The sequence below is a fragment of the Ammospiza caudacuta genome, chromosome 20 (assembly GCF_027887145.1).
Source record: "Ammospiza caudacuta isolate bAmmCau1 chromosome 20, bAmmCau1.pri, whole genome shotgun sequence".
Lineage (NCBI taxonomy): Eukaryota > Metazoa > Chordata > Aves > Passeriformes > Passerellidae > Ammospiza > Ammospiza caudacuta.
Genome location: NC_080612.1, coordinates 8,952,274 through 8,979,840, shown reverse-complemented (window position 1 = coordinate 8,979,840; position 27,567 = coordinate 8,952,274). Strand labels below are relative to the sequence as shown.

The 27,567-nt window shown below is 51.5% G+C and overlaps 1 protein-coding gene across 1 annotated transcript; it reads right to left on the bottom strand.

Annotated features, from left to right (window-relative positions):
• Positions 1-486: 486 nt before the first annotated feature.
• CPD (carboxypeptidase D) lies at positions 487-26,068 on the bottom strand. Its single transcript, XM_058817632.1, has 21 exons — positions 25,383-26,068; positions 23,049-23,296; positions 16,374-16,516; positions 15,470-15,639; positions 14,561-14,928; positions 13,619-13,810; positions 12,616-12,783; positions 11,516-11,625; positions 10,995-11,097; positions 10,418-10,560; positions 9,726-9,895; positions 8,839-9,150; positions 7,484-7,679; positions 7,114-7,249; positions 6,261-6,410; positions 5,763-5,858; positions 5,606-5,670; positions 5,320-5,451; positions 4,816-5,001; positions 4,422-4,521; positions 487-3,386 (listed from the first exon to the last, which is right to left on the bottom strand). Exons 1-21 carry the CDS (start codon positions 26,066-26,068, stop codon positions 3,160-3,162), a joined length of 4,101 nt encoding a protein of 1,366 aa, XP_058673615.1. The 3' UTR covers positions 487-3,159.
• Between the last annotated feature and the right edge of the window lie 1,499 nt (positions 26,069-27,567).

The window sequence follows — 27,567 nt, the reverse complement described above, 5'->3', positions numbered from 1 at the left end:
GGCCGTCCCGCCCTGCCGTGCCCGGGCCGTGCCCCAGGGGCCCCGCAGCCGCCCCGTGCCCGCCGCCCCCCGCCCCACTCGCCTTCCCAGTAGTTGCTGCTCCCCGCCGCCATCTTTGTTGTCCAACGTCAGCGCGGGCCGGGCGGGGCACAGCGGCCGGGGGGAGCGGGGCGGGCCAAGCCGGGCGGGCCTCCCGCGGCAGCGCCGCGCAGCGGCCGGGCGGGGAAACACCGCTACCGGTCCCCGTCCCAATCCCGTTCTTCCAGCCCCAACGGCGACCGCGATCCCCATCCCAATCCCATGCTTCTAGCCCCGATCCTCATTCCAATGCCTCTCCTCCAGCCCCGACCGCGATTCTCATCCCAATCCCGCTCCTCCAGCCCCTATCCCCACCAAAATCCTGCTCCTCCAGCCCCGATCCCCATCCCAATCCCGCTCCCCCGGTCCCGCCCGCCCCGTTGTAAAGGAAGAACGAGAGAACGCAGGTGGACATCAAAATAGTTTTATACAGATTATTGATCTCGGAATACAGGTAAAAAAACAGGCGGCGGCGGCCGAGGGCAGAGCCAGGCCCAGCCCCGCGCCGCCCCCTCCCCTCCCGCTGCCCGGAACGGCGATTCAAGTCCCTTTGAAAATTACATTTATTTATCTGAAGGCACAAGTGCACGGAGCCGCAGCGACAGGGACGGTGCCCGCGGGGACCGGCTCCTCTCGGCCCGGGGCACGGCTGGATGGACGGACAGACGGACGGACCGAGGGCACGGGAGCCGCTCCTGCCTTCCCAAAGAGCCCAGAACAGCCCCAGGGCTGGGGCCAGAGCCAGGCACCTCCCTTGGTTCTGCTGCGTAGAAAAGTCTCACACGTTTGCAAAATATCTCAAATCCACTCACCTTAAATATACACACCTACTCCCACAGCTAATTCTGAATGCATTCTGAGGGAAAGGGCCAGTTCCTAACAGGATTTATTGCTACAGGGACAAAGCAGGGCCAGCTCTGTCCATTTCCTGCTGCCAGAGCAAAGAAAGCCCAAACACAGCCTCAAGAGCCATTTGCAAACTCGACTTTAAATAAAACCTACTGTGTCTCTTGTTAAAGGAGGAATAGGTCAGAGATGAGGCAGGATTAATGCTACTGTGTGCTGGTGTCCTGCAGCCCATTTCAGGTGGAAAAGGGACAAAAAGGGACGAAAACCCATTCCTTGCTCAGCACAGAGATGTTCATGGCTCCTGCACAAGGCAACCAGAGCAGTTCTGGCACAGCAGATGTGGGACAGGAGCAGGGGAGTGCTCAGCATCATCATCTCCCTGTTCCCAGAACACCTCCCCAGCCACACCCTGTGTTCCCTGCAACGGAATTCCCTGTGGAACAGGGAATGAGGTGCACTGGTGTCTCAGGGTTCTCTCTGTCCCTGCCCAGAACCAGATGAGATGATGACACAGCACAGCTGCAGCCACGTGGCTCTGGAAGGGCATTTCCACAGGTAGGGGAGAAGAACAGCTTGTGCCCCAGGTGACACAGCCCATGGGACTGCAGTGGGGCTGTTCCTCCAGAGGAGATCAGTCTGAGCCCTGCAGAGCAGACCCCATTAGATTTTTGGGTGCAACCCCTCCACCCACAGACACCACGTGCAGGTTTCACCCGTGGACAGCCCCAGAGCAGCTCAGGCCAAACTCGAGGCCTAAGGCTCCTGCACCCCAGAAACCAGGTCAGTGGGGCAAGAATTAAAGAAAATGAGCAAGAAAGTAAGTGCCTATTCTAACCCCAGCCTTCTGCTTCTGCAGAAAGCACAGGAATAACAAAGATAGAGAAAGGCTTTGGAAATCAAACATTTCAACCATTCTTTCCTTCTGGACACCTCTTCTATTCCCCTCAAATCCCTCAAATGTCTTGGGGATGTGTGCTGCAGCTCCTCTTTCCAACCTCCTGCCAAGTGCTGCTCAAGAGGATTTGGCTGCTTTTCCCTTCTCCCTCAGCACAGTTCAGCCCTTCCTCACTCCCTGCACCACAACTGCAGCCACACACACAGGTGGAGCTCCTGCTCCACACTCCAGGAGCAGAACAGAGCCAAGCCAGCAGAAAATCTGCTGCCTGCCATCACCAGAGCCTGGTGATTAGGTGGACAGTGGCAAATGGTGCAGGTTTTCTTCAGAATTTAGCACCAAAGTTGGGCCATGGATACTCCCATGACCTCTCCCTGCTGCTGCAGTAATGCTCAAATACAAAGCAGTGGTCAGATTTCACTGTTCCCTCCTGAATAGCGGTGGATTTGAGCAAAATTGATCAAGTTTTCTACAGATCAGTGAATCAATTTGCTTAGAACAACCTTCCAGCTGCTCTCTCAGGCACTGAGCTATTGGAAGATGAACATCAGACCCCAAAGCCAAGCCTATGACACAAACAACACACAACCAGGGTGATGGGGATAAAGTTTCTTTGCTCCCCAGAAGTGAGGAACAGCAGCATGGCAGAGCTGGCAGGCAGGGGAGCTCTGTCAGGCTCACTGGAGCTCTGACTCTCTCCAGCTCACATCAAGAGCAATGTCACCTCCCCCAGCCTTCAGGAGGGGGAAAGTAGTGAGACATTAGAGGTGCTCCACAACCACTGCAGGCCACAGCAACCCATGGTGGGAAAAGCTCCAAGGGAAGAGCTGAGAATCAAAGGATTTTGGTTTTTTTGGGCTTTTTCTGAGGGCTGCTCTGCAGAATGTGGAGTCACGTGAAGGACCTGTGCTCCCCCAAGCATGTAGTGGAAAACATGAAATCAAAACAGGTAGAGAGACCTTTTTTGGAGTGTTATGACCATGACCCTGTGCAGGTCTTGGGGCACTTCCCCACCATCTGCTCCCTGTGCTGAGATGCTGGGGAAATGCTAAGAGCTCTGCCGGCCGCCCTATTGAAGCTGCCTTTCAAACCACATCATACAAACCTCCAGATCTTGACCCAAAAATGTAACAAACCACGTCCCTACCTCAGAAACAGCCTCCAACACCCACTGAGTGCCTGCACACAGGAACAGAGCAAACAGAGGGAAGCTGGGAGCTGCCACCCACCCCTCTGGAGGACACATCCTGAAGCTAACATTTCAAAACTGACCCACAGGGATCGCCCCCCACCACCAGGTCTGGTCCATGGGAACCTCCTCTCCTGCCCTGGAGGTGTCAGTGTTTGCTGGAGTACAGTGTTTCTTCCTCAGTGTCTGTTTCATCCTGGAACTCGTGGCTCAGAAGGGATTTCTTGGAGCCAGTGGACATCATGCGGATCTCGTCCTCGTAGTCGTCGTGGTGCTGCCGGAGGCGGTGGAAGCCATCCTTGTGCCTGTTGGACTTGATGGAGCACACACACCAGATGATGCAGGCTGTGAGCACCAGGGCAGACATGCTGGCACCTGCCAGAGAGAGGACACCAAAGTTAATGCCACCTTCCCCCTTCCTGTGGCATTCACATTCTCTGAAAAATTCCTTTGCCCAGGGTTTTTCTCCTGAGAAGCTGAAAGGCAGCAAGAGAGGCCTCAGAGAAAAGGGAAACAATTCTTATCTCATTTGCTTCTCCTGTGTTGTGCTCATGTAAAATGTGTTTAGAAATTGTTTACCCAAAGGTGATTGCCTGATTAGATTCCCCATGTGAGTTGTTTTGACTCATTGGCCAATTATGGCCAAGCTGTGTTGGGACTCTTTCTAGAGTCATGAGTTTCATTATTATCTTTCTAGCATTCAGTATCTTTTCTGTATTCTTTATATAGTATTCTTTAATATAATACAGTTTAATAAAGTAATAAATTAGCCTTCTGAGAACATGGAGTCAGATGCATCATTCCTGCCTTCGTCAGGGCTCTTTAATTACAATACCAGGCCAGAGGCTCCCAGGCTGGCCAGCATCTCTCCTCCCTCCTGCAGTCACAACCACTTTCTTCACTTCATTGTGACCCTGCTCCTTCCTCCTAGGCCATGGAGGACAGGAGAGCTGCTCCCAGAACAGGACACACTCCATTTTCTATTTGAAATCTAGGAGATTATCACCAAGCTGCACTACAGACCACTGGGTTAAACTCCCACACACCCCTCCCCAGCAGCTGCCACCTTGAGAAAATAAAATAATCTCTTCATGCTTACCTGATGTCACCTAAACAAGCCTTGAAGAAGCAAGATCTCCCATGCACACAAGCTTTCCCTATTCCAGATATCTCAAAGTACAATTTGGACCTTACAAATCCCTGCAAAACATTTTATTTCCTCCCTCCCTCCTACCAAGCAGAACCAAGGGCTGTTGGATGAGTTTGCAAGGACAAGAGTGTGTTCAGAAGGGAAAGCAGGAGATGGCTTAAGCCTGCAGGCTGCTTTCCCAGTTCAGTGGAGAGTCTCTGTCAGCATGAGCTGGTACAGAAAGCAAAGCTCCAAGCTTTGATAAAAAAATGTCACTGTACCTGCCACAGTTATAACCAGCTCTCTTGGCAGTCCAAAAATCCTGTTTTCTGTGTCAAACACAATGAACACAGAGCTGGGTGCATCATCACGTACAAAGACCTGCAGAAAGACATGAGAGGTTAGATCATCATTGGGGATCCAGACAAGAGAGACATTTGTCATCTGCCTGGTCCTGCCCTGATCAAAGACAAGTGCCATGCAAAGAAAAGGCACTCCCAAAACCACCCTGCTGTGCTGGAAAGTCGTTCTCCATCCATTCTGTCAAGGCAGAAAACAGCTCCTGATGGCACCTAATTAGCAGCTAAACACAGGCACAGCCAGGCAGAGCCCAAACAGGGAAGATTTTATGTGAAAGGGAATGGGGAAACATCTCCAACATGGACATTCACATACCTTGACATGTTTCTGCTGGTACCCACTGGCTGTTGCATCAATGCTGTGAAACCCTGGAGCCAGGAGCACGTGGAAATAGCCACCTTCCTTAGTGTACACCCTCAGGCCTTCATTCAGAACAATGGCAGCTTTAGCAATTGCCCTGCCACTCTTGTCTTGGACAATGCCATGCACTCCCTTGTGGACCTGAAACAAAGCATTTCACACACTTCACATTCAGATCCAAACTTACAGTGCTTTTGTAACTAAAATGAGATCTCTAAAACACAGCCCACTTGCCATCCCTGACCCTCACAATAAATAACAGTGCAAGGCAACACAGCACAGATGTTTAAATCTTGTGCCCTGGTCACTTGCTGCCTTCCTCACACAGCCTAAGCCATGAACATCTGTATTTACACAGCACCAACCAAACCACAAAAACTCCCCATGCTGTTGTCTTCCTTTCCCCCTCCCCACCACTTCAGTCCCTGTCAGAACTTCCTCCCACAGCCTGCAGCTCACCTCCACAAGCATGCTAAGGAGAGATTTCCTGTGGTCTGCCCACAGGCTAGGAAGCTGTCCAGCACTGGGGAAGTAGCAGCAGCTGGTATAAACAGTGATCTCAGGACACTGACCAAACGTCACGCTGAAATCCTGCAAAAAACAAAACTACAGTTACGAGGAAAGAGGTAACAAAAAAAAGCTTTGCAAAGTGCAGCTGGAGGGGGAGAAGCTTTGCCCAGACATCAGGACAAACTGATGCTCTTTTATTAGCAGAGATGAGGAGCCATGTGCCATGCAGCAGTACCTTCATACTACCCAGGTGACTGTGCCATTCTGAGCCACGGATCACTCCACCAGGAATATTCTCATCTGTGAGAGCAAAAACACAGCTGTCAGCCAGAGCCTGCCCAGCAGAGTCTGCCACAAGCTGACAGGGGGTTAAAGGATTCAGCCAAACATACCTGACTTATTTGGACAGCCTGGCTGGCCCAAATGCATCACTGGGTGGTTGTTTGCATACACAGATGCCAAATGCTTTAGTGTTTCTTTGTTCTCCACTGCAACAGGAAAAGAGAGACTTTGAGCATGCAACTCTCGTTCCCTGCATGGGGAAGACTCCCATTTTAACCTCATGATCCTGTACTAAACAGAGACACATTGTTTCAGGAGCATTCCTATTTCCCCTAACAATAAGGGGCAGTATCAAAAGCAGATTTTATACTGGTTCTGCAAAAGGAATGGTTGAAATACTGCTGTAGGCATAGAAATTGTAAATCTTCTGATCCCTAGCTGAACCCTGTGAGGTTTTATAGGTTTACTTACAGACTGTCAACTGCACACACAAAGGGCTGAACACAAAGGAGGCTACAGAACACCACGAGCACAAAAAGCCCTTACAGCACATGGCCACATGAACCTCTGCAGAGCCAGCCTGAGGGGAGCCAGGCAGCTGGTCACACCTGACTGTGTTGGCTTGTCATAGGGGTAAGTGACAAGCAGAGATCCTCCATCCAGAGCAACAGAGAGGCTGAAATCATGCTTCAGGATCAAGTTCTCCACGATGGCTTTGGTCTCAGGCTCCCGTGCCGCTGAGTACCGGGTGTAATTGCCTATAAATCAGAACAACAAATAGAAAAGGGAACTAAGAACAGTTTCCTCTGCTGTTTGAGAGGCCAGAAGTACACCCTTTATGTCAGAAATTAGGTCTGCTGCAGGTATGAAAAGGTCTTTGTTAGATCTCGGCAGATGCAGCTGAACAATCAAGTAAAGCACCCAGCCCACTCTGTGCATGGGGGGATTAATCTGCAAAGCTAAACAAATGTGCAGCACCACAAACTCCCCAAGCTATTTCCTTTTGTGTTGCAGAAGGTATTTCATGTGTGTTTGCTCACAACAATGTCACACAATTGACATTTTCTTAAGGAAGGAGTTAAGATGATCCCAGCCAAACTTGAGCAGAGAACACTTCCTGCTCAGGAAGGGTGGGCTGATACAGTGCTATGGATACAGTTACATGGAAACCAGAAAAACATGGAAAAAGGAGACTCTTTCTGGGCAGCATGAACAGAGGGCATTTTTTCAGAGATGAAAGAAATCCATTAAGAGTAAGAATACATCAGGTATTATCTGACCTCTCCTATTCCTAAATAACTCTGCTTTGTCTCCTGCACATAAGAGACTGCAAATTGCTGTCTGTAAAGAAGATCCAAGCTCTGGAAGCCTCCCAGCAGCTGTGCTGCCTGGAGCACTGCCTTGTTTACAGGCAGATCCTGTAACCCAAGGACTCCAGCCAACCATGGGGCAGTTATTTACTTGTGAAATCTGTGTCCAGATCTCTGCCATGAGCGTTGGTCTGGCCGATCTTGGAGGTGCAGCCTCTCTCCTGCGCGATCTCGCGCCCATCGGGGTTCAGGGAAGGCACAATCACAATCCGGGTCCGGTCTATCAGCTGAGCAAAAGGAGAAACAGTACAAAGTGTAATTAGGAGGGTTCATTTCCCTGCATCTTAAGCTAGGAGCTGCAGTTTGAGGTTCTCATCCTGTGGATCACACACCTCCCCATTACACATGGAACCACAGCAAGCCCCACACCAGTTTTGGCAGAAGGAGTCTCCTCCAGTGAGCACTGTCATTTCAGGCTACAGCTGGAAGGCTCCAAGGAGGTCTTTGGATTGGCCTCTCACCTTTGTGATAGCATCATTCTTCTTGTAGTTCATGCAAAGAAATTCTGCCAGTGTCAGGAGCAGCTCTGTCCCAACGGGAGCGTTCCCGTGAATCCCAGCAACGAAGCGGATCTTGGGCTCCTCAGGCTCGGACTCGTTGGGCTTGTTGGAGATTTCAAGGGACCAGATCTGGCGGAACTCCACACTCTGCCCCAAGCTGCCAAGGGATGGGAAATGGGAGTGTCAGCTCAGCAAGAGAGCTGCAACTCCAGCCTGACCCCATGGAGAAATCCCAGTGTGGAAACAAAGTGCTGCCAGCCTCCAGCGGGAAGCCGCAAAGGCAAGAGAAACACAACCAGATCAGGGGCCAGATTTGCAGCAGCACTGAACAGAATTCACCCTGAACATCAGTTTGAGCACCAGCATCTGGGTATGGGTGTATCCAGGTCCAGATGCACACAATATCCAATGCTCCATACATCTCCATACAGCCTATGAGATCATAATAAATGTGGAATTGCTGGATCCTCTGTGCTGCCAGTGGTGGGTTTTGTTTTGTTTCTTTTTTCCCTTCAGAGCAGGACACATTTGGACATCAAACTAATTTACAAAGCAGGACAAAAGAGGCCTGTTCCCAGTAATGCAAGAGCTGTTGCTACAGCCATGCTGCTAAGTTGGCAAACTGAGTGCAGGGAAAGCAGGGAACAGGCTCAGGGCTGATGCAACTGCAGGAACAATAGAGGCTACAGATCAGCAAAGCAGCCTTGGCACCAGCAGGGACAGCACATGAGCACATTGTGCCTGGTTACAACAAGCAAATGAGACCCTGGGACAAAGGGATTTGTGCTTTCTAAAGCTGACAGAGGGTGAGAGTTACAGGTCACAAAGGAAAGCAGAGGATGGCAGCAGCTGGTCTTCTGCAGGAGGGCACAGACCTTGCCCCAGGGCAAACTCACACAAAAGTGTCTTGCACTACTGAAATAAAATCTGGAGGCAGACAATGAAAAAAAGGCCATCTGAGATTTGTAAGTAAAAGCTGGTCATTTTTGCTGGGGACTCTTCAGCAGGGTGGATGTCAGAAAGGATTTAAAGAACAGACAAAATAGCAAGGAACAGAGATATTTGCAGAAATCTGGGATATCAGTGCTGGGAAGATCACCAGTCCCAAGCATCCCTGGGGAACTAAGTCAGGGAACAACACATGGATGCACCTGTGAGGCCCTGCAGCCATTGCTCTGCTACCATGTCCTTACACATGGGGCTCCCCCCTCCTCAGAGAGCACAGGGAAGGAAGGGGTGAGCTCCCCATCTCTGCACTGTGTTCATGACTAACAACTTCCCAACATCCCCAGCCCAGGCTGCTGCTCTGTGTTCACCTGGTGAGGTTTGTGATGTGGGGGTAGTTGAGGTAGAGGCCTCGGAGGAACTCGGAGAGGTCCTTGTAGGGCCGGTATCTGTAGGGAGTCACATCCCTGGAGGAGGTCAGCAGGAGCTGCTCCAGACCATTCTCAGCAGAGAGATCCTTGATCAGGGTCTCAAACTCCTTCTCGTTGGGGTTGCTGGTGTCTGGGGTGTTCAAGACCAGCCCTTTCCCCTCTTCCACTTTGCTGTCTGTCCGTGAAAGGGTGAAGTTTACCTGCACCCCACCTTTGCTGTCAACTTCCACCACCTTACTGAGTGGATCATACCTGCCCAGGGAAGAGAAGGCACAAGAAAACATCAGGCATTTGAAACCTTGGACAACAAGCCAGTCCTGTTCCTGATTACACACCCACATGGGACTGCTACTGCTGCCCTGTCCACAGTGAGAGGCACAGAAATGAAGAGCAAGAACAGCTCAAAGGGATGTGGGAACGGCAGGAGGACAGGGAACAACTCAGGCCCCAACATGGCATTCAGCTGCTTTTGGCTCAGGTGTTCAGGGTTACATGGCAGACTGGCAAGACAACAAGTCAGGCTGCTTTAACACAGAATTTTGGCAGCACTGAAGTGATCAAGTCACTTTTGTGGGCAGCTGCCTGGAAAAAAATTTCCCCCAAAGACACCAAGTTCTCCACTCCTAACCAGGGAGGATTGGGATTGTTGCCCAGTGCCAGGTGAGCAGTCTGACACCATGGCAGTCTCACACTGCTATCTCTGCACAGGCCTGGGGGCAGAGGAACACCCATGCCCACGTGTGCTGTAGGCAGGCAGAGGTGCTGGAATACTCCTGAGTGGGAAGGCAGTCATGCAGCTGTTTGCTCCTCCTCTGGGGCTTGCTCACCCTCGGGCAGACGCTGTGATTTTGTACGTCCCTGGGACCAGCAGGCGCCAGAAGTCTCCATCCTTGTAGGTGGTCACGGGGTGGTTGATGTCAGCCACGCTGATGGTGGCGTTGAGGATGCCCCTCTTGTCCACAGCATCCAGCACAAAGCCCCAGACACCCTGGTGAACCTGCACAAAGGAGCTCTGCTGAGTGCCAGCCCCAGCTCTGCCTCCCAACCCTCACGTTTTCAGCATTCCCAGAGGAGCAAGATGTTCCAAAAGGGCTCAGGTTGGACTGGCCAGCAGCTGGCGTGAACAAGGATCACCTGATGAGGACAATGAGCAATTGTTTGGCTCAGGGTGTCAGCATGGCACTCTCTACTCCACACCTTTGTTTGCACACCCCAGGTGTGCAGCACCAGCCCCACTTAGATAGGAAGAAAATATGAGGGACATTCCAGCCTCAGGAAACCCAAGGTAGCGGTACATAAAAAGCCCCCACCTGCATCATCTGGATGCTATTTCCATACAGATTTTTGGTATGTTGAGAAGAGAGAGTATTAATATAGGTTCTGATGGGGGTGATTTCTGTAGAGCAGGTAGCCAGGCTGGCCAGAAAGCAGCCAGGAGAGCTGGCCTGACCACCCTGTTCATTCTCACTTGTCTAAAGCAAACACCAGAGGGAGCTGGCCTGAGGTCAGGGCACCTCACCTGTTTGATGAACTGCAGCAGTGAGCGCCGGTTCTGGGCCCAGTACTTGGGCAGCTCCTCAGCCTTGGGGTATTTCACACAGCCCAGCTCAATGGTCACTTCAAAGCAGTTTGTATGTAAGTAATTCCAGTCTTGCATCCCACCTACAACAAGAATGTAAAAGCTTTGACTTCTGAAGTACCACAGCTCAAAAAAAAAAAAAAAATCAGATATCAGAGAAAGATGAAGCACAGACTTGAAGGGAAAAGGCTTTTACACAGGGCAGGATTCAAGCTTCAAAGGGATGCCAAAAGAGCAGACAAATAACCTTCCTTCTTGTAAATACCTTTCATGCTAATAAAGTGCTGTAAAATTTTATGAAGCCGTTTTGCTAATAGTCAGAGAAACTACACTATAAATTCCTTCCCCTGGGAATAACTTTATTAGGGTACATTATTTAAGAGGTTATAAAAGAAACCTGAGTCCCATTAATCTGAGCTGACCAGTGCAGAGTTCCTGACTGAACAGACTAAATTATTTAAGCTGCACATGCATTAAGCTGAAGACAAACAGTGAGGAGATTTCAGGTGTGCTTTACCTGGAACATTGTACCACTGAGCCCCATTAGTGATGCCATGTGGGAAGTACTCAGTGGGGTACATATCCTTACAAGGGCTTCCTTGGTACATCTTTGCATTTTCCTATAAAACAAGATGCAACATTAGAAGGTGAGCCTGCACTCCACAACCACAGGAACTCTTGTTGTACCCTTAGTCACACATTCAGGGTTACCAAACACAGATGTGTGTCTATCACTGCAGCACTGGCTGCACCCACACCCAATCCCAGCCCAGATATCCTTGCTCTCTCCTCCCAGCCCATGAGCAGCATTTTCCACCCCCCTTCAAAGTGCCTGCACAGAGCTCTCCTCCCTCAGTGCCTGCAGACAGAGCAAGCCGGGCATCACTCAAGGAATGGGAGCCTCCTGTAGGATCCTCCCTCACCCACAGTGCCTGCACCCACCTCCACCAGCTGCTCAGGAGGCTCCCTGGGAGCTGAAAAGGAGTTTCCCAGAAGTCAACTTAGCAGGATGTGCCCATTTTCCTGTTAGAGCTTTACCTTGGAGTAGGCAAGTGCCAGCTTCTGGAACACAGCATCATCTGGGGATTTACTGTATATGGCTATTCCTTGTTCATCATCATCGAAGGGGTAATTAACCACCAGGGAACCTGCAGGCAAAGCAAGCTTTGGCTCATACTTGGGTGCTTGCCCAGTGATCCCTTAGCATAACAGTGGAAATTTTTCTCCAGCAAGTGCCAAGCCTTCTGTTTCTCAAGACTTGGCATTAAACAAAGCATTAAGCCCAGTGGATAGAAGAGACAGAAGCACAGGAAGAGATAACACCACACCTAGTCAGGAAGGAGAACCAAAGCCACAACAACATCAAAGCTTTGGCTCTTACATGAAGGAGGGCTGAACACAACCACATAATAATTGCTTTCACAGAAAAGTGGAAGCAAGGGGAAGAATTTCCCAGAATATGCATGGTGCTTTTGACCCAAATGATGCAGTTTTTCAGCTTTCTGGAGTTTATTGCTAAGGGTTTCCCCAAGAAAGCTGTACTAATAGCACCACAAAACCCCAGACACCACTGCAGCCGGAGACCTGCCAGCCCCCTCACACCCACACATGACACTTCTGCTCTACAAACCAAACACAATGGCAACAAAACATCCACCTGCAAGTTACCACAGCTACAAGCCAGCAGACAAACTGTCTAGGGAGTAAGCTATAATACACAGAGATTTAATTTAGAACACTCCAAAAGGACAATTTAATTACTGCCAATTTCGTAGTTCCGCCATGCGATTCAAGGCAGGGAACCCTCAGGATTGCATTCACTCCATAAATGCTGCAAAGCCCTTAACAGCCACAGCTCTATATCCCATTCCCAGACCATCTGCTGAGCAATTGCTGACAAGAGAGTCCATCCCCATCTCCCAGATGCTCCCTTCAGAGAAGTGGTTGGGATCTTCCCAGCAGCCGCCTCAACTCCCTACAAATATGTTTGGGCACACAATTTTCACCCTCTGTTTCCAGTTTCTGCTCCATCTTGCAGCATGAGAGCTCCCCAGCGCACACCTAGAACACCCTGGAGATCTCCCTGCAACTCCCACAGAGCCCAGCACAGAGGAAGGAGCTTGGTTTGGATGTGGTACCTCCGTGCAGGTTTGCTGAGAGCACAAAGGGGTAAGACTGGAGCCAGGCCATGACAGCACGAGTTTCTGGCTGGGGAGGGTCTGTCACATGGAAAAACTGGTCTGGGAAGTTCCTGTTCAGGTCATAGTTGTTGCTGTTGTTTCTGCCAACGGTGCCTCCTTTGTCTCCTGAAAATGAAACACAAGTTCAAGCCCTGTGAAGAGGCTTCAACCTCTTATTATAGAGTTTACAAGTAGTTGTTGGTGAAGAGAGCAGAGGGCACAGCAGTGCTGGCCCCTTGCACCCAGGCCCTGCCCAACAAGTGGCCTGCTCTATGCAGCAATGCCTGGGGACCCTTCCAGAGGGTGTTTGCTCAGGCTCTCAGGGCAGTCAGACCAGCAGCAAGGCACTGAACCATGAACAATCTCTGCAGCCGGATGTCACGACCACAGAAACCTCAGAGCTCACCTTCTCAAACCAGCCAGACAAGTTCTTTGTCAAACCCAAGCAGAGCTCTGCTTCCAGAACGTGATTCTGGACAGGCTCTGTTCTGCCAATCTGCAAGAGCCACGTAGCTCTAAGACTTCCCTGAAGGATGTTTTTGCCAGTTTCAGCCTCATGGTGAAAGTCTGTGTTATCCTTGGACAAGTGCTCTGCAGACAGCCTGGCTCCCACACTGCATTTACTAAGAGAATGGACCAAAGCACAGCAAGCAAGAGCTGTGTCAAAGAAATGTCTTTTTTTCCAAAAAAGCCCTGGATTAGCCACAAACCATCAGGGGACCCAAACAGGGGCAGCTCACAGCACTGCTGAAGTATAAGAGCTCTCCCCAACAGCTTCCAGCATCCATCAATCACGATCCACCCACTCATCCCACAGCACACACCAAGTCCCTTCCCAGCCTCCCTGTCTGGAGAGCACTCCTGCTCCAGCAAGGCTTCCAGATTTCCCAGGGAGTCCATGAACCCAAAGGCTTGTTCTGAGAGCTAGGAACCCCACAGATTTTGGCACAGACAGCAGTACCTTCCTGGGACTTCTCGTAGCCATCAGGGTTCATGGATGGCATGATGTGGATCCGTGTGCTCTGCACCAAGTCAGTCACTTCAGGATCTGTGCCAAAGTTCTTGCAGAGGTACTCGATGAGGTTCAGGAGAAGCTCTCGCCCCACAACTTCATTCCCGTGCATGTTACCGATGTACTTGAACTCTGGCTCACCTGCAGACACATGGTTACACCACAGAAACAATTATAGCCACTATGTTACAGCTTGGAGCCACCTCACCACCCTGAGCATAGCTCTTGCAAGCTTGGCAGGAGGGCATGTACCTAAAACTCACATTTCTGCCCCCACAACCCCAAAAAGAACAATGCCTCATGGAAATCTCTTTGTCCTTCTTCCCCAGAGCTCCATGATCAGAAAAGATGTCCCCAGCCATGCTCTAACACCCCTGCACTCACACTTTTATAAAGGATACCAAAAGGAGCAGCTCAGTCTCTCAGGAGAGGCGCCAGCTCTGCCTCTCCCAAGGGCCACTTGCACTTGTGTCACAGACATCTTTTATGAAAAATCCTTTCCTTAGGATTTTTTCTCCTGAGAAGCTGAGAGGTCTCAGGAACAAAATGTAAACAATGATTATCTGCTGCTGTGGAATGCAACAGGTGCATCTGTGATTGGTGTCATAGAGTTGTTTCTAATTAATGGCCAATCACAGCCCAGCTGGCTCGGACAGAGAGCCTGAGACACAAGCCTTTGTTATCATTCTTTCTTTTTCTATTCTTAGCTAACCTTCTGATGAAATCCTTTCTTCTATTCTTTCAGTATAGTTTTAATGTAATAAATATCATAAAATAATAAATCAAGCCTTCTGAAACATGGAGTCAGATCCTCGTCTCTTCCCTCATCCTAAGACCCCTGTGAACACCATCACACACTTGTGCCTTGCTCAGGAGGATTTCCCACATCACCTGCTTCGTGGACACCAGGGTTGTCAGAGATCTCCATGACATAGAGCTCCCTGAGCTCCACGGACTTGCCCACGGAATAGAGGCGGGTGATGCCCGGGTACTCGTTGGCGTAGCGCCGCAGGAAGATCTCCATGTCCGAGAAGTGGTGGTGCCTGAAGTCCACGGGCTGGATGGGCTCGTGGGCAGGGGTTGGGTTTGGGCCCTCAGCCTGCACAGGGGTGGGGGTGATGGCAGTGACAGGGGCAGGAGCTGCTGTGAGCTGGGTGACGTTAGGAGCTGGTGGCATCACAGCGGGCTGCAAGGAGAAGTTCACTTCTGTTGCATCTCCCTCCTTCACCTCGATGTTCTCTTTGGTCACTGGTGTGTAGCTGTGGAATAAACAACTGGTTTCAGCAAGGAGGCTCTGCAGAACAGAGGCCAAAACTCCCTGCAGTCCCTCCATCACCCCAGCCTGCTCCCCCCAGCCCAAATGCACTGGGATGTTAATGACTGAGAGATTCACAGGGACTCATCCCACTGCCACCAAACCCAGCTCCACTGCTGTCCTTGCAAGAGTCCACAGGCTCAGCAGGGAAAAAGCCCCAGGTGTATCGCAGAAGGCAAGTTACACATCCACACCCAGGCTTGGGACAACACAAACTCCTGTTGCGGTAACCCTACTCCACTTCCCTTTGCACAGAAGTTGCAATTTGATACAGGCAGTGAAACAGAAGTTGACAGGAACTCTGTGCACTCAACAGCACCCTGCTGCAGGAGCAAACACAGCTGCAGCTCTGAGCTGGAACCATTTACTGCTGCAGCTTCCAGCCGAGCCCCTTAAATTCATAAGGTGCTTTGAGGGGGGGGGAATTCAAGAGAAGGAACAGGAGCAGCTGGCAGTGTGGGCACAGGCTGCCACAGAGACATTACCCCATCACAAAAGCAGTCACGTTGTAGGTCCCAGGCACCAGCAGCCGGTGGTAATCACCAAACCTCCCTGCTGTGATGTTGTGAGCAATACCAGCAACAGCAATGGTGGCATTTTCCAGGCCAGCTCCTGTGACTGCATCTCTCACAAAGCCCTTCACACCAATGTGCACCTGAGGAAAACAATGACAGGGCCTGGCTGAAGACAGGCAACATCAGGGGAACCTGAAAGGAAACATCCTAAGGCAGCAATACCCCCTCAAGCTTCCCCAAATGCAGTGCAGCAGGGCAGCTGCCAGGCAAAGGCACCCACGGGCTCAGGACTCAGTGTTCAGCCAGACAGCAAAGACAGGAATTCCAGCATGGACTGGGAAGGCAGCGGGATCTCAGAATTTACCCTCCCTAACTCATCAACTCCTTAAGTCATCAACGTTGGCAAACTGCAACATGAACATAGCAGTGTTACAGGCCAAATTCAGCTGCCTCTGATCCCAGCCTAAACTGTCACCTACTCAACTCATACACAACATCTAGAGACAGCCTGGCAGAGGGCTCTGCAAGCCGGGCTCTCAGCAGTGAGGATGCTTGTGACCATCACTGGAGATTCATGGCACTGAGACCAGCCAGGACTTTGCATGACTTATGGAGACCTGCACCAATCAGTCCCTCTAACACTGCACCCCACAAGAGCAAAGCTCTGTCATTGTGGGGCATGTGGGAGCTGTGGCAGAACCACAGAGAAACACGGCAGCTTTGTAGCCACTGACCTCCAAACAAAGCTGCAGCACCTGCGCTACCTCACACAGCACACAAAGCCAGGAGGGCACCTGAACATGGAGCTCCCAGCCCAGGATGGGCTGCATAGGTTTCACAGCTGCCACCCCACACCCAGCCCAGCCCTCACTACCTTCTCAATGAAAGCCAGAAGAGACTCCCTGTTGTTCTCCCACTCCTTTGGAAGCTCAGAGGTCGGTGGGTATTTGCAGCAGGACAGCTCCAAAGTGATCTCAAAGCAGTTGGCCCACACGTAGTTGTAATCCTGCATCCCACCTGAGGAAAGGAGGCAGAGATGTCCCAAGAGCAATGCACACACGTCCCACCTCAGGATGCTCTTTCTCCTGTCCTTCAGCCCCACACAGCACCCCCCCAGGATGCTGCCTCAGCTCCAGAGACAGCAGCCTAAGGAGAAAAGTCAGGTCACATTATGATGACACCCTGTGCTGTAACTGGAACACTGGGCCATTCAAATCAGCCACAGGCAGCTCAAAGTGACAGTCCTTTTGTCCCACTGCTCCACCAGCTGAACTCACCAGCTCAGCTCTTGGGAATTCACACAGGTTCATTTTACATTTGCAGACATGACAAACCCCGTGTGCAAGGGCAGGCACACCAGATCCTGAGCATTCCAGCTGCCAAGTCCTTCCCTGAGCATTCTAAGCTACCTCAAGATTTGTGAGGTCTGCCTGCAAGAGAGGTTACTTCACTCAAAATGAGTTTGAGGCCTTTGATAGAAAAGAATAGCAGACTATCAACTTGGGAGCTGGCAGCTCAAATCTGCACACTGGAATCAGTTTCAAGGCCAACTGTTCTCCCAAAAGGCTCTTAGCAAAACCACAAGTCTGTGAAACAGGTGTCAGAATCACCCTGCTAAACCCCACCACATGACAGCAGCCAGATGACCACATGAAAGGATTGCTCCCACCACCCAACCAGGCAGTTGTGTCAGTGAGGAAAGACATCACACCGTGTTTATTGCATGCTGACAAACTCTTCTGGCTTACACAAACTTATTTGGTTATAACACAGGCAGACTGGTGGGTCACAGCCTTGGCCACCACTTCCCAGACAGCTCCAACCCAACCTGTACAGCAGCACCTGCAGCCTCCACACTGACAGTGACTCCTGCCAGGGTCACCTGGACACAGGGGCCCACAGGCTCTTCTGCATGAGCTGAGGGACCTGAACTGACCCTCAGAAGTCCCTCTCTCAGAGAACAGCAATGCATTTTCTGCACAGGAGGCAGATGTCAAGTCCAGGAGAAGGAAAGCAGAGAGCTGTGGCAGATATCACAGCAGCAGCCTGCAGAGCCCCAGCAGGAAGGTCTGTTAGAAATGCAGATTTTGTGCACCCCATCCTTTGCTTGGCCCACTGAAACACTGCATCAGTGCTCTGCCAATAGACCTCATTTCCTCTGAGCAGTTACCTAATCATCCACAAGCCCCTTGAAGTGAGGGACCCTCTGTGGCACTGGCCAATGAACAAGGCAGAACGGATCAATATCCTGATGCAAACACACTGCTTGGCACTGGCAGGGGCTGTGTTAATGCCTGGGCAGGAACAGCTGAAAACCAGCAGCACTGACCAAGCAGAGGAGATTTCTAGCAGAAGTGGTGGCCCAGAAGGTCACAGTCCACTGCCCTGAATCCAACAGCCCCACTGCAGCTGGGTAAAGCAGGACTAACACCATAAAGTAGGATTTAGAACAGGCCCCTGGGCAGATGTGTGGGATGGGACCACAAAGATGTCCCAGTTCCTCTCAGTTCTCCTGGGAGTGTGCTGCTAAGGGAACACGGAGCTTTTATTGTAACAAACCAAATGTCCCTTGCAGCCAGAAGAGCACTGCAGCTTGTGCATGGCTGACATCAAAACAGGAAAGAGACTTTCCTGTCCAGCACAGGGGGTCACAACGTGCTGGAAGACTTTCTAACTCTCAAACTCAGTTCAAGGGGTTAGAGAAACAAGGGCTGTGGGTCTGATCTACCCTCAGCTTCATTCAGCTCCTGTGAGCAGGCTCAGAACAGGCAGGCACAGCAGGCTGCTCTCTCACCAGTAAACACCACGCCGAGCCAAATGATTTGCCAGCCCATAACCATCTGCTCCTAGCAGGACGTTAATGCACTTGAAAACACCCAAAAACGTAAACCAGAGCCATTATGAAACATATTTAGTGCTTCATCTGCCATTCAAGCAAATTTAGGACAGATGCTCACCCATAATAGAGCAGCAACGGACTAAATTAGAGCTTGCTACATCAATTCTGGTAAAACTGTCTCTTGGAGAAAGTAGTACACTGCATTCTTGAAAATTTGGATTGTATCCACTGCACATATTTGGCCTTCACACAGCTCTGTTGCAGAGCAGGACAGTTATTTTTACAGCATGTGGAATTACGTATTTTCCCACATACCATCTGCACAGCCTCCCCTGACTATGCAGAGACCCAGAGGGGTAAAGAGAGCTCTGTACTCAGCCTGCCATGAGCAGGGCACTGCATTCATGGAGCAGAGCAGAAAACACACACCTGAGGGAGAAAACTGTCAGGCTACAGTGCTTCTACTCTGTTTGGGTAATGTCTGGGATAACCCCTTGGATTTACTTCAGCATTTTAACCACAGGGTGTCTTTCAGCCCACACTGTGAAAAGTTTCAGCCTCCCCATGAAGCACCACTGCCCTTTTTACCGGTTAGCAGCTTAGTGGCACAGCAAGTCAGCCCCTGGCTGGCAGCAGGTCACAGAAATGCTCAGAACAAATCTCTCTCCTGCTCAGATCCACTCCCTGAGCATCAGGGCTGCACTTCAGGCAGGGATTCCAGGCTCCAGCAGCACAAACACTGCAGAGCTCACGCTGACAGGAGGGCCTCTGCTCCCTGCCAAGCTCAAAGCAGCAGAATGCAGCTCTCCAGAGTCAAGCCTGAGGATCCAGATACCATAAATACTCCACGTGCCAGGAGAAGCCTGCCAGGCCAGCCAAGAAGGGCTCTATTTTCAAACTGCGCTATGGAGAAAACTGATTCCAGCTCTCACTGGAACAGACACCAGCAGATCAGGAACCTGCAGCTAAGTTAAAGCAGGGAAACAATAATGTCTGCTCTGCAGAGAGAGCAGATGGCACCAAGCAAGCTGGAGACATGATTCAATACATGACACAAGTTGCTGACTCTGCTCAGAACTGATTGTCTCATAGCGTGGGACTGAGTGAGCACCAGCAGCAGCACCAAGCAGGCAGAAGAAAGTTCTGGTCCATTAGTCTGCAATCATTAAAACCCAGAGGAGGTGAGGTTAGGGCCTCCAACTGCAGCAGCTGCATGACCCAGAGCAGCCCAGCCCAGCAGCCTTTTCTCAAAGACAAGGGCAGAGTCTCCCCAGGAGCTGCACCAGCACAGCCCTGCCCAGCACCTCATGACAGGTGTGAAAAGAGGCCTTAAGACATTCAACCCACTAAGCCAATACTTCTCTCAAGAAGAAAAATAACTGCAGAAAGACTTTCATGAAAATACAAACACAAATACAGCAAATTGTGAAGAAAGACGTGGCTGAGAGCTTCTGCAAGAGCTCACTCTGTGTGAGTGCCCTCTGCCATGCCCAGGAAACAGAGGCCACCACAGTGATGCCACCCTGTTCTCAGCACTTCTTTTAACTGCACTGAGCTGGATGCCTCTAAAAGCTGGTTGGAAGCTCAGTGTGGCTTGGCTGGTAACCACAATCAAAACAACCCAGTAAGCACACAGGTAACCAAAACCCACTTTAAACCTGAGAAGTGTCTCCCAGTAGACACCAGAAACACCTCAAACACCTGGACATCACAGAGTCAAACTAGCAAGAAAATATATTTTAGGAAGGGACTGCATGTAAAAACAAACCTTCCAAGGCTGCCCACAAAATATGCTCAATGCTGAATTTAGTTTCTGATCTGGATCTCTGAACAACACAAAGGCAAAGCACATCCTGCCCACAGCTGAGAGTGGTTTCTCAACTGCTCTCCATACCCCAGCCCAACTCTGCATGCATTCCCTTGATCTGAACCAGCCACTTGGTAGTTAAAACCCTCAGAGGTTAAAAAGGAAGAGAAAGAGCATGCACACCAGAGATAGCCTCCAAAAACATCCCAGTCACCAATGTGCTTATCTACAGCAGCTGGAATGCAGGAGCCAAATTCAGCTGTCTGGCAGAGATCCATCTTCCTCTGTGCACACTTGACCTCAGCAATTACTCCCATGGTTTGTACTTGCCACCTCGGTCTGACACATGTAAGAGGCTGTTTGCAAACTCTAATGGAAGTTAATGGAGCCTGGCACCAGCATAAAACTGAGCTGGTAACTCTGGGACAATGAATCCCGAGGCAGTTTGCTCTCCAGCATGTTTGATTTCACATGATAAAATGTGGCAGGAAAATTTCCACCTGTTGTAACACTGTGTTCCCATTTCTTTGTTTTTCCTGGCTTTGGTTCACTTGGAACCTGCAGGAATCTCTCCTGGCACAACCTGATCTGGAGGCCTTGAGCACATGCCCTGCACAGCTCACAGAACCAGGAGCTCTGGTTATCCACCTCTAGAGCTCAGCTCAGGGACTGGGGTTTCCCCAGCCTCACTTCACCACACATTTCAATGCTGCAGTCCCTGGGAAAGACCTCCTGATCCAAGCACGAGCCTCTGCAGTCCTTGGCACAGAGCTGAGCAACTCAGATGACTCAAAACAGCCTCTGATGGTTTTGGTGCTTCTGTCACAGCACTTACAACTGACTCCCCTCCGCCTGCTCCGTGTCCACTACTAAAAATAAACATTAAAACCTGCAGCCCCAAAGGGGTGAACTGACACAACATCAAATTACATGCATGGTATTGGTCAGCTCACCCATGCTCTCCCTAGGTTACATGTTACATGAATCCCTTGGCTCTGGGGGAGCTCTGCTGTCACCCTGAGCAATGTTCCACTCTCAGAGCCCAGTCAGTGCATCCTCCCTGCAATCTCTGCCCCTGAGTGCCCTACAGCCATCAGTGCTGAGCCCCAGCCTGTGGCTTGTCACAGAGACAGGGTTTATTTCTGCAGATGCTGGGTGCTGGGGGCTATTGGATAGATGTAAACCACAGTGACAGCAGCACAGAGCAATCTGGTCTCCAGTTCACACCTTTTATTTCCTGTGAAAAGAAAATCATGCCATTTCTTTGTACTGATGGCAAAGCAAAGGCAGCCTGCAAGGTTCACACATCAGTGCCACAGCCACCAACCAGCCCCACAGCCACCCAGGAGGATGAAAAAGTCATCCCTGCAGTGAAAAATGCAGCTCCTTGGGGTCAGGAGAACACAGACACAAAGCTCTGGAATAAGTTTTCTTTCAGAGCACACCCACCCCACTTCATTACGAGGACAGAGCTGCAATAGAGAAACTTCCCATGCAAGGTGTTTGCCCAGGGCAGCCACCACAACAAGGCAGCACAGATCATCCAGGATATCCTGTTCCCTCACAAGCCAAGTCACCAGATTACACAAACTTTCCTCCTGCTGGACTTCTCACAGCAGCAGAATGAACCTTGAGCCTGCAAACAGCAGGGTAGAGGGAAGGAGACAGCTGGTAGAGAAAGAGATCAAACCAATCTTATTTGAACACAACATCTTAATTGCCCAGTGAAACCCTGGGGGATGACTCAACCACTGCTAAAATTCAAGCCTTCCTCTTCCAGCTGAGATGATGTGTTCAGGCCCTATAATGGATCCCTCTCCAGCCTCCCCGAGCAAGCTGGATGCAGAATGAACATAGGACTCTGCTGCAAAGCCATGTTCCAGAAACTCAGTGTCTTACCAGAAATCATTAAGCTGCAAGCTCTGAAGGATAAACAGCATTGCCTATCACTGCCTGCTCAGCACTTCTGCCACCACCCCTCAGCCACAGCAGAAGGGAAAAAAGCAGAGCAGCACAGCAACACAAATTCTGAGATCATTTCTGCAACTTTTTTGCTGTGCTCTCATCACAGAAGTTCCTGCCCTGCCTGTACAACATCCACCAAGGAGCCACAGCAATGGGGTAACCTGGGAGCTCTCCCATGAGAGCTTCTCCTCACATGAATTATTATTTAAATTTTCAACCAAACCACCACACACAGAGCAACTGTGTGGCTGAGCCAGGCCTGTAACCTCCACCTGCACAGGCAGAGTGGTGGCACCAGGAGGTTATTTGCTCCTGTTCAGCTCACTTCCATGTGCAGCTGCACCATGGAGGGATCAGGAGCTCTCCTAGAGGTCCCTGCAGGGCAAATCTCAGATGCCTTCTAGATCTCCCACACAGGTCATGCAGGCTGTCACCTCCCACACAGGTCTACGAGCAGAGCAGCCCATGGAAAAGCTGCCAAGAACTCCTTGGTTAGCTCAGAACACATCTAAATTTCACACAGTTTTACAGCAGGTTATTCTAGAATCACAAAATTACAAGCTCAGAGGTTAAAAGAGCTCACAGAACGTTGGTATTGGTTTAATACCGTTAGGAATCATTTCCTCTTTCCTGTATCAAAATTTAGCAACTGTCGAGAGACCTACAAGAATTCATTTGGCACATGAAGCCTCCCACGTGCAGGACAACTCTCCACTACACAAGAGGGTCAGAAAGAACCCCTCAGTTTGCTGTGATCTCTTCCCTACAAACACCTCCCAGGCTGTTACTCATCAGCTGGTGTTCCCACAATGCCACCTCTCTCCATTTCAAGCCGCTAGAACACATTAAAATCTAAAAATACCACTTAACCCCCAGAGCTTTCCTCTGTGACAATCACCACTGGTGTGGATGGGAGTTCTGAGGTGAGCACAGCTTACCTTCCACGTCATACCACTGGGCACCATTTGTGATGCCATCTGGGAAGGTCTCTGCCTCCTCTCCAGGGCAGTTGGGTTTGCCAGTTCTCATGATGGGGTGGTGTGAAGCATAAGCTTTTGCCAGATATTTGAAGACTTCATCATCAGCTGATTTACTGTAAACTCCTGTGAGCCTGTGCGTGGGCGAGTCATCGTAGGGGTAGCTTGCCACCACAGAGCCCCCGTGGAGATTGCCAGAGAGCAGAAACCTGGGGTTGGGGAGGAAAGGGAAGGGAGAAAAAGTCAGACTGGAAATATTGCAACAGGAAGTTGGCTACAGCCACCCAACCAGTTATTCTGCTGCTTCCCCACCCAAATCACGCTCTCTGGAGCCCCCAAAGTCTGGTGTGGATTAATGAGGCAAGATGCACACACTGGGAGTGGAATCAGTTCTGAACAGGTTTTTTTCTGCAGCCTAAGACCAAGCCCCAAAACTCGGTGACAGACACAGCAATGCGCTCTTGTCAAGCTCTGAGGACACCTGGTATGTGCAGCAGAATTAACTCACAAATAAAATCTGGATGTGAAACAGAGTTGTTAAAATCTCAAGTCATAAAATATAACAGGGCATGGCCCACATTTCCCTTCAGCCTGATCACAGGCTGCACAAGCATTTCAGTGAATCCCAAAGGTAATTTTCTCTGTTCTCTTCCCACCAAACACAGCACTGAGGGGAAAAAGAGCTCTCCTGTGCATTTGCTCAAATGGGATTTGGTTTCCAAGCAGAGGTAATGTGACCAATACCTCTACCTTGCTTAAAATAGTGCACACAAATTGCATTACACCCACTATCTCTCTTTTTAATCAAACAGTTCTGTTTACCCATTCATTTTTCTATCAGCAGTTATGTTAGCCTAACAATTACACCAGTATTAGCTGGTGCTGCCAGGCAGAGGGACACACAAAGCACCACGTTCTTCCTGTTTCACCCTGGCTGAGGGTGATAGCAAATATAGGTGGGAGAGCAAATCCCACCTCACATACTAAAAGAAAAAAAATTAAAAAGCTCAAGGAGTTTCCAAAATTATATAAAGAATGCACATGAGTTTCTCCAGTACCTAATTTTGAGCTGAACCAACCCTGGAGGTATTTCAGTGCAAAGTGCTGCACCAGAGCTGTCCTAAAGGATTCTCAGGACAAGAGTTCTGAAGTTTCTGCAATTCCTCTGCAGCACCATCCCCATGGGCACTGCCATCCACCAGGCGTTACTGAAAATCATTTGTTCACATAAATTTTGTTTCTTAAACATGAGCAAACACTGCAGGATGCTGAATGTTTTGTGTGTTGGTTGGAGTCAACCAACAGCTCTAGAGTGCACTGTCACCCCTCTCTTCACCTCTTTCTATCCCTACTTTGGGAAGAGGGCCACAGTTTGCTGCAGTGCATTGCTGCTTTCTCTGCACAATTTCCCACAGTTGGCTGCATTGACCTTTGTAGTCTGGACCTTACAGAGCTCCCTGAAGAACACATGGCAAGTGAAGAGTCAGTGCCCAGCTTGGGCACTGCATTTTCTGGGGCTGCCCCAGACCCCCACACCAGAGCTGGGCTTTAAAGGCACCATCTCCTCTCCTGGGCTGCTGCACTCCAGGCACAGCAGCTTCTCCCTGGGGTACCCCTTAGGATGGAGAGAGACAAACAGGTCAGCAGGGATGCTCCAGGCTCAGCCCCACGTGCTTCAACTGAACTCATGGGGAAGGCAGCTGCAGAAACAGGGCCTGACTTTGGCAAAGCTGCTGCACAGAGCATTATTGCTAAATCCAGGGAATTTCCCATGCAACACAAAGATGAGGGGAAGAAGCCCTGTCCAACACAATTTGTTAATATGGTCATACGTAAATGCTTAACCCCAAATATTTCCAGCATCCCACAGCTTGTGGAGTAAGCATTATTGGCCCTAAGAGCAAGACCCACTGACAAGCTCACAGCAAAGCAGGTGAGAAGTTTCCAGCCACAAACTCGGCGAGATGGGAGACCTGCAGATGGCCATGGAGGCCTGAACACCTGGGGGTGTGCAGGGCACACGGGCTGTGCCCCGCGGGGCTGCACAAAACCTGGGGCCACCAAATGCTCCCCCAGCGCAGGATGGTCCTGGCTGCAGGGGGACAGGCTGGGGATAACCAGGTGGGGATAAACAGGTAGGGAAATTACTCCTCCTTTTCTCCCCAGGCTTTGCTGGGAAGCACCGGGAAGGGCTGGAAGCTGGAAGACACCGTCGGGGAGTGAATCCGAGGGGAAGCGGGCACAGGGGACGGGGCAGAGGGGGAACCGGGGCAGAAGGGGCCGGGGAGCGCTCACCTGTTGCGGCGCATCCAGTCGATGAGCGCCTTCACCTCGGGCACGGGCTCCAGGTTGGGCTCGGCGTCCCCGAACTGGTCGGGGAAGCTGCGGTTGAGGTCGCGGCCGCGGCTGTTCTCCCGCCCGCTCTCGGCGCCGCCGCCGCGGCAATCGCCTTCGCGGGCGCGCTCGAAGCCGTCGGGGTTGAGGCTGGGCAGCAGGTACAGGTCGGTGGTGTTGAGCAGGCGGACGATGCGCTCGTCGCCGCCGGCCCAGCCCAGCACCAGCTCCCAGGCCAGGCGCAGCAGCAGCGGCCGTGCCAGCGGCTCGTCCCCGTGCATGTTCCCCACGAGCTTCACCTGCGGCCGCCCGGGCAGGGCCGCGCCGCCGGCCGGCTCGTCGGGCCGCTCGGGGCCCAGCCCGGCCGTGAGGCGCAGCACCCACAGCGGCCGCTTCTCCACCGACTGACCGATGCTGAAGAGCCGCACCAGGCCCGGCGGGGCCGTGGCCTCCAGCGCCCGCAGCGCCTCGCCCAGCTCGGCCGAGTGCAGGTACCGCAGCGCCTCGCCGGGCGCCGCCGCCGCGGCCTCCGCTTTCTTGATGTGGGGGGAGCGGGCCGGGCTCTGCAGCGAGGGCGGCAGCAGCAGCGCCCAGAGGAGCGGCAGCAGCCGCGGCATCGCCCGCAGCCCCCGCGCCGCGCTCGCCATGGCCCCGCGCACGCCCCGGTCCCGCGGCGCCGCTCCGGGTCCGGCCCGAGGGGGACGGTGGCGCTGCCCCGGGGGGGCAGGACCTGTCCCGGTGCTCACCAATCAGCGGCGCCCGCGGGGGCGGAGCCGTCCGGGCGGGGCGGTGAGGGACCAATGAGAGACGGCGGTGGCGTTACGTCACGGGGTGGGTGTTGCCGTGCGCTGCGGCGCCCCCTGCGGGCCCCGGGCCGGCCCCGGTGCGGGAGCGGAGCGGGAGCGGAGCGGGGGCACTCGGGCTCCGAGGGGCTCCCAGGGCACGGGGGGGTTCTGCCCTCCCTCAGGATAATGCGGCCTCTCGCTCTTCGCGCTCGCTGTTTACCCTCACGAACGCCCCTGCATGAGCGGTTCCATGGCGCTCACCGCTGCGGGACAGGCGGATCAGCCAGCACAGAGTTAGTGCTGCACAAACAGCAGCACCGGGCGATGCCCCGGTGCCTCCGAGGGGTCACGACAGGCCCCATGTCTCCAGCGGATAAAGCTGGAACACAAACCAGGAGCTGGAGAGGAAGGACGGGACATTGCCTGGGCACGGGGACAAGCTGTGGCTCACGGGGCACAAGGTGTTGCTGCTGGTGCCTCCGTCTTCCCCAGCCCTGAGCCAGCTGCCTGCTCAGATCGGACCTCTGGGGATTAAAGACATTCTAACAGTGCGATGTTTGCATTGCATGTGGCTGTGACTGCACAGCCATGAGTACTTTGGTACTTCTCCATCAAATTCCCTTTCTGAGGCAGGTGAGACGACAAGGACTAAAGGCAGGACACCTTACTCTGCTAGCATCACTTTGCAGTCCATAAAACAATGGAAATGTCCATCTCCAACAGCAGTTTCCTGCCAATTGCTGTTTAACTTTTCAGTAGTATCTCATGTACACATCTGCTTCGCAGCTCTGGCATTTCCTGCTGCAGACACAAGCCCCAAGTCTAGCACATAAAACCGATTTTCAGGGGAACCATCAGTGGTGTGACTCCTTCATCTCATGGCATTCCAGCATCCTTTGTGCAAGAGATCAGATGATGCAAACTCATGTGTGAGCCAAGCATGGTACAGTGTCAGAAGGGCTCCCAGGAAAGGGAGAGTAAATTGGCTTTGCTTTCTTGGGGCTCATCTGGTCTGCACGATCATTAGGAGAGGAACAAGCAGGAAACAGGGGTTATTCATCCAAAAGATACCCCAGATAAAATTAAACTGGAAAAGCCAAAATACCTTGGTCAGCAGGATGTGCTTAAACCAAAAAGGAGAATGAATGCCAAGAGAGAACGTGGCTCTCTTGGAAGTGATCACCATGATATATATATAAGTCCTCAGTCTACAAATGGATTGCTCTGGATTTACCCAGAGTAACTGAGCTCATTTCCCTTTTTAGCTGATAAAAGCCCAGTTGTCTGGAACTCCTGCAGGCCAATTGTAAAAGCAGCATGTGGCAGAGGCTGATGAGTCACCAGCTCATTTGCTCAGCAGC

Bases quoted from the DNA above. Each gene is read 5' to 3' on its own strand.
- CPD (XM_058817632.1), bottom strand. From the start codon at position 26,068: ATGGCGAGCGCGGCGCGGGGGCTGCGGGCGATGCCGCGGCTGCTGCCG. The intron at 11,098-11,515 runs GTAAAGCTCTAA...CTTGTTTTATAG, and splicing joins TGGCACTTGCCTACTCCAAG to GAAAATGCAAAGATGTACCA. The intron at 9,896-10,417 runs GTGAGGTGCCCT...TCCTTTGTGCAG, and splicing joins TGCTGCAGTTCATCAAACAG to GTTCACCAGGGTGTCTGGGG.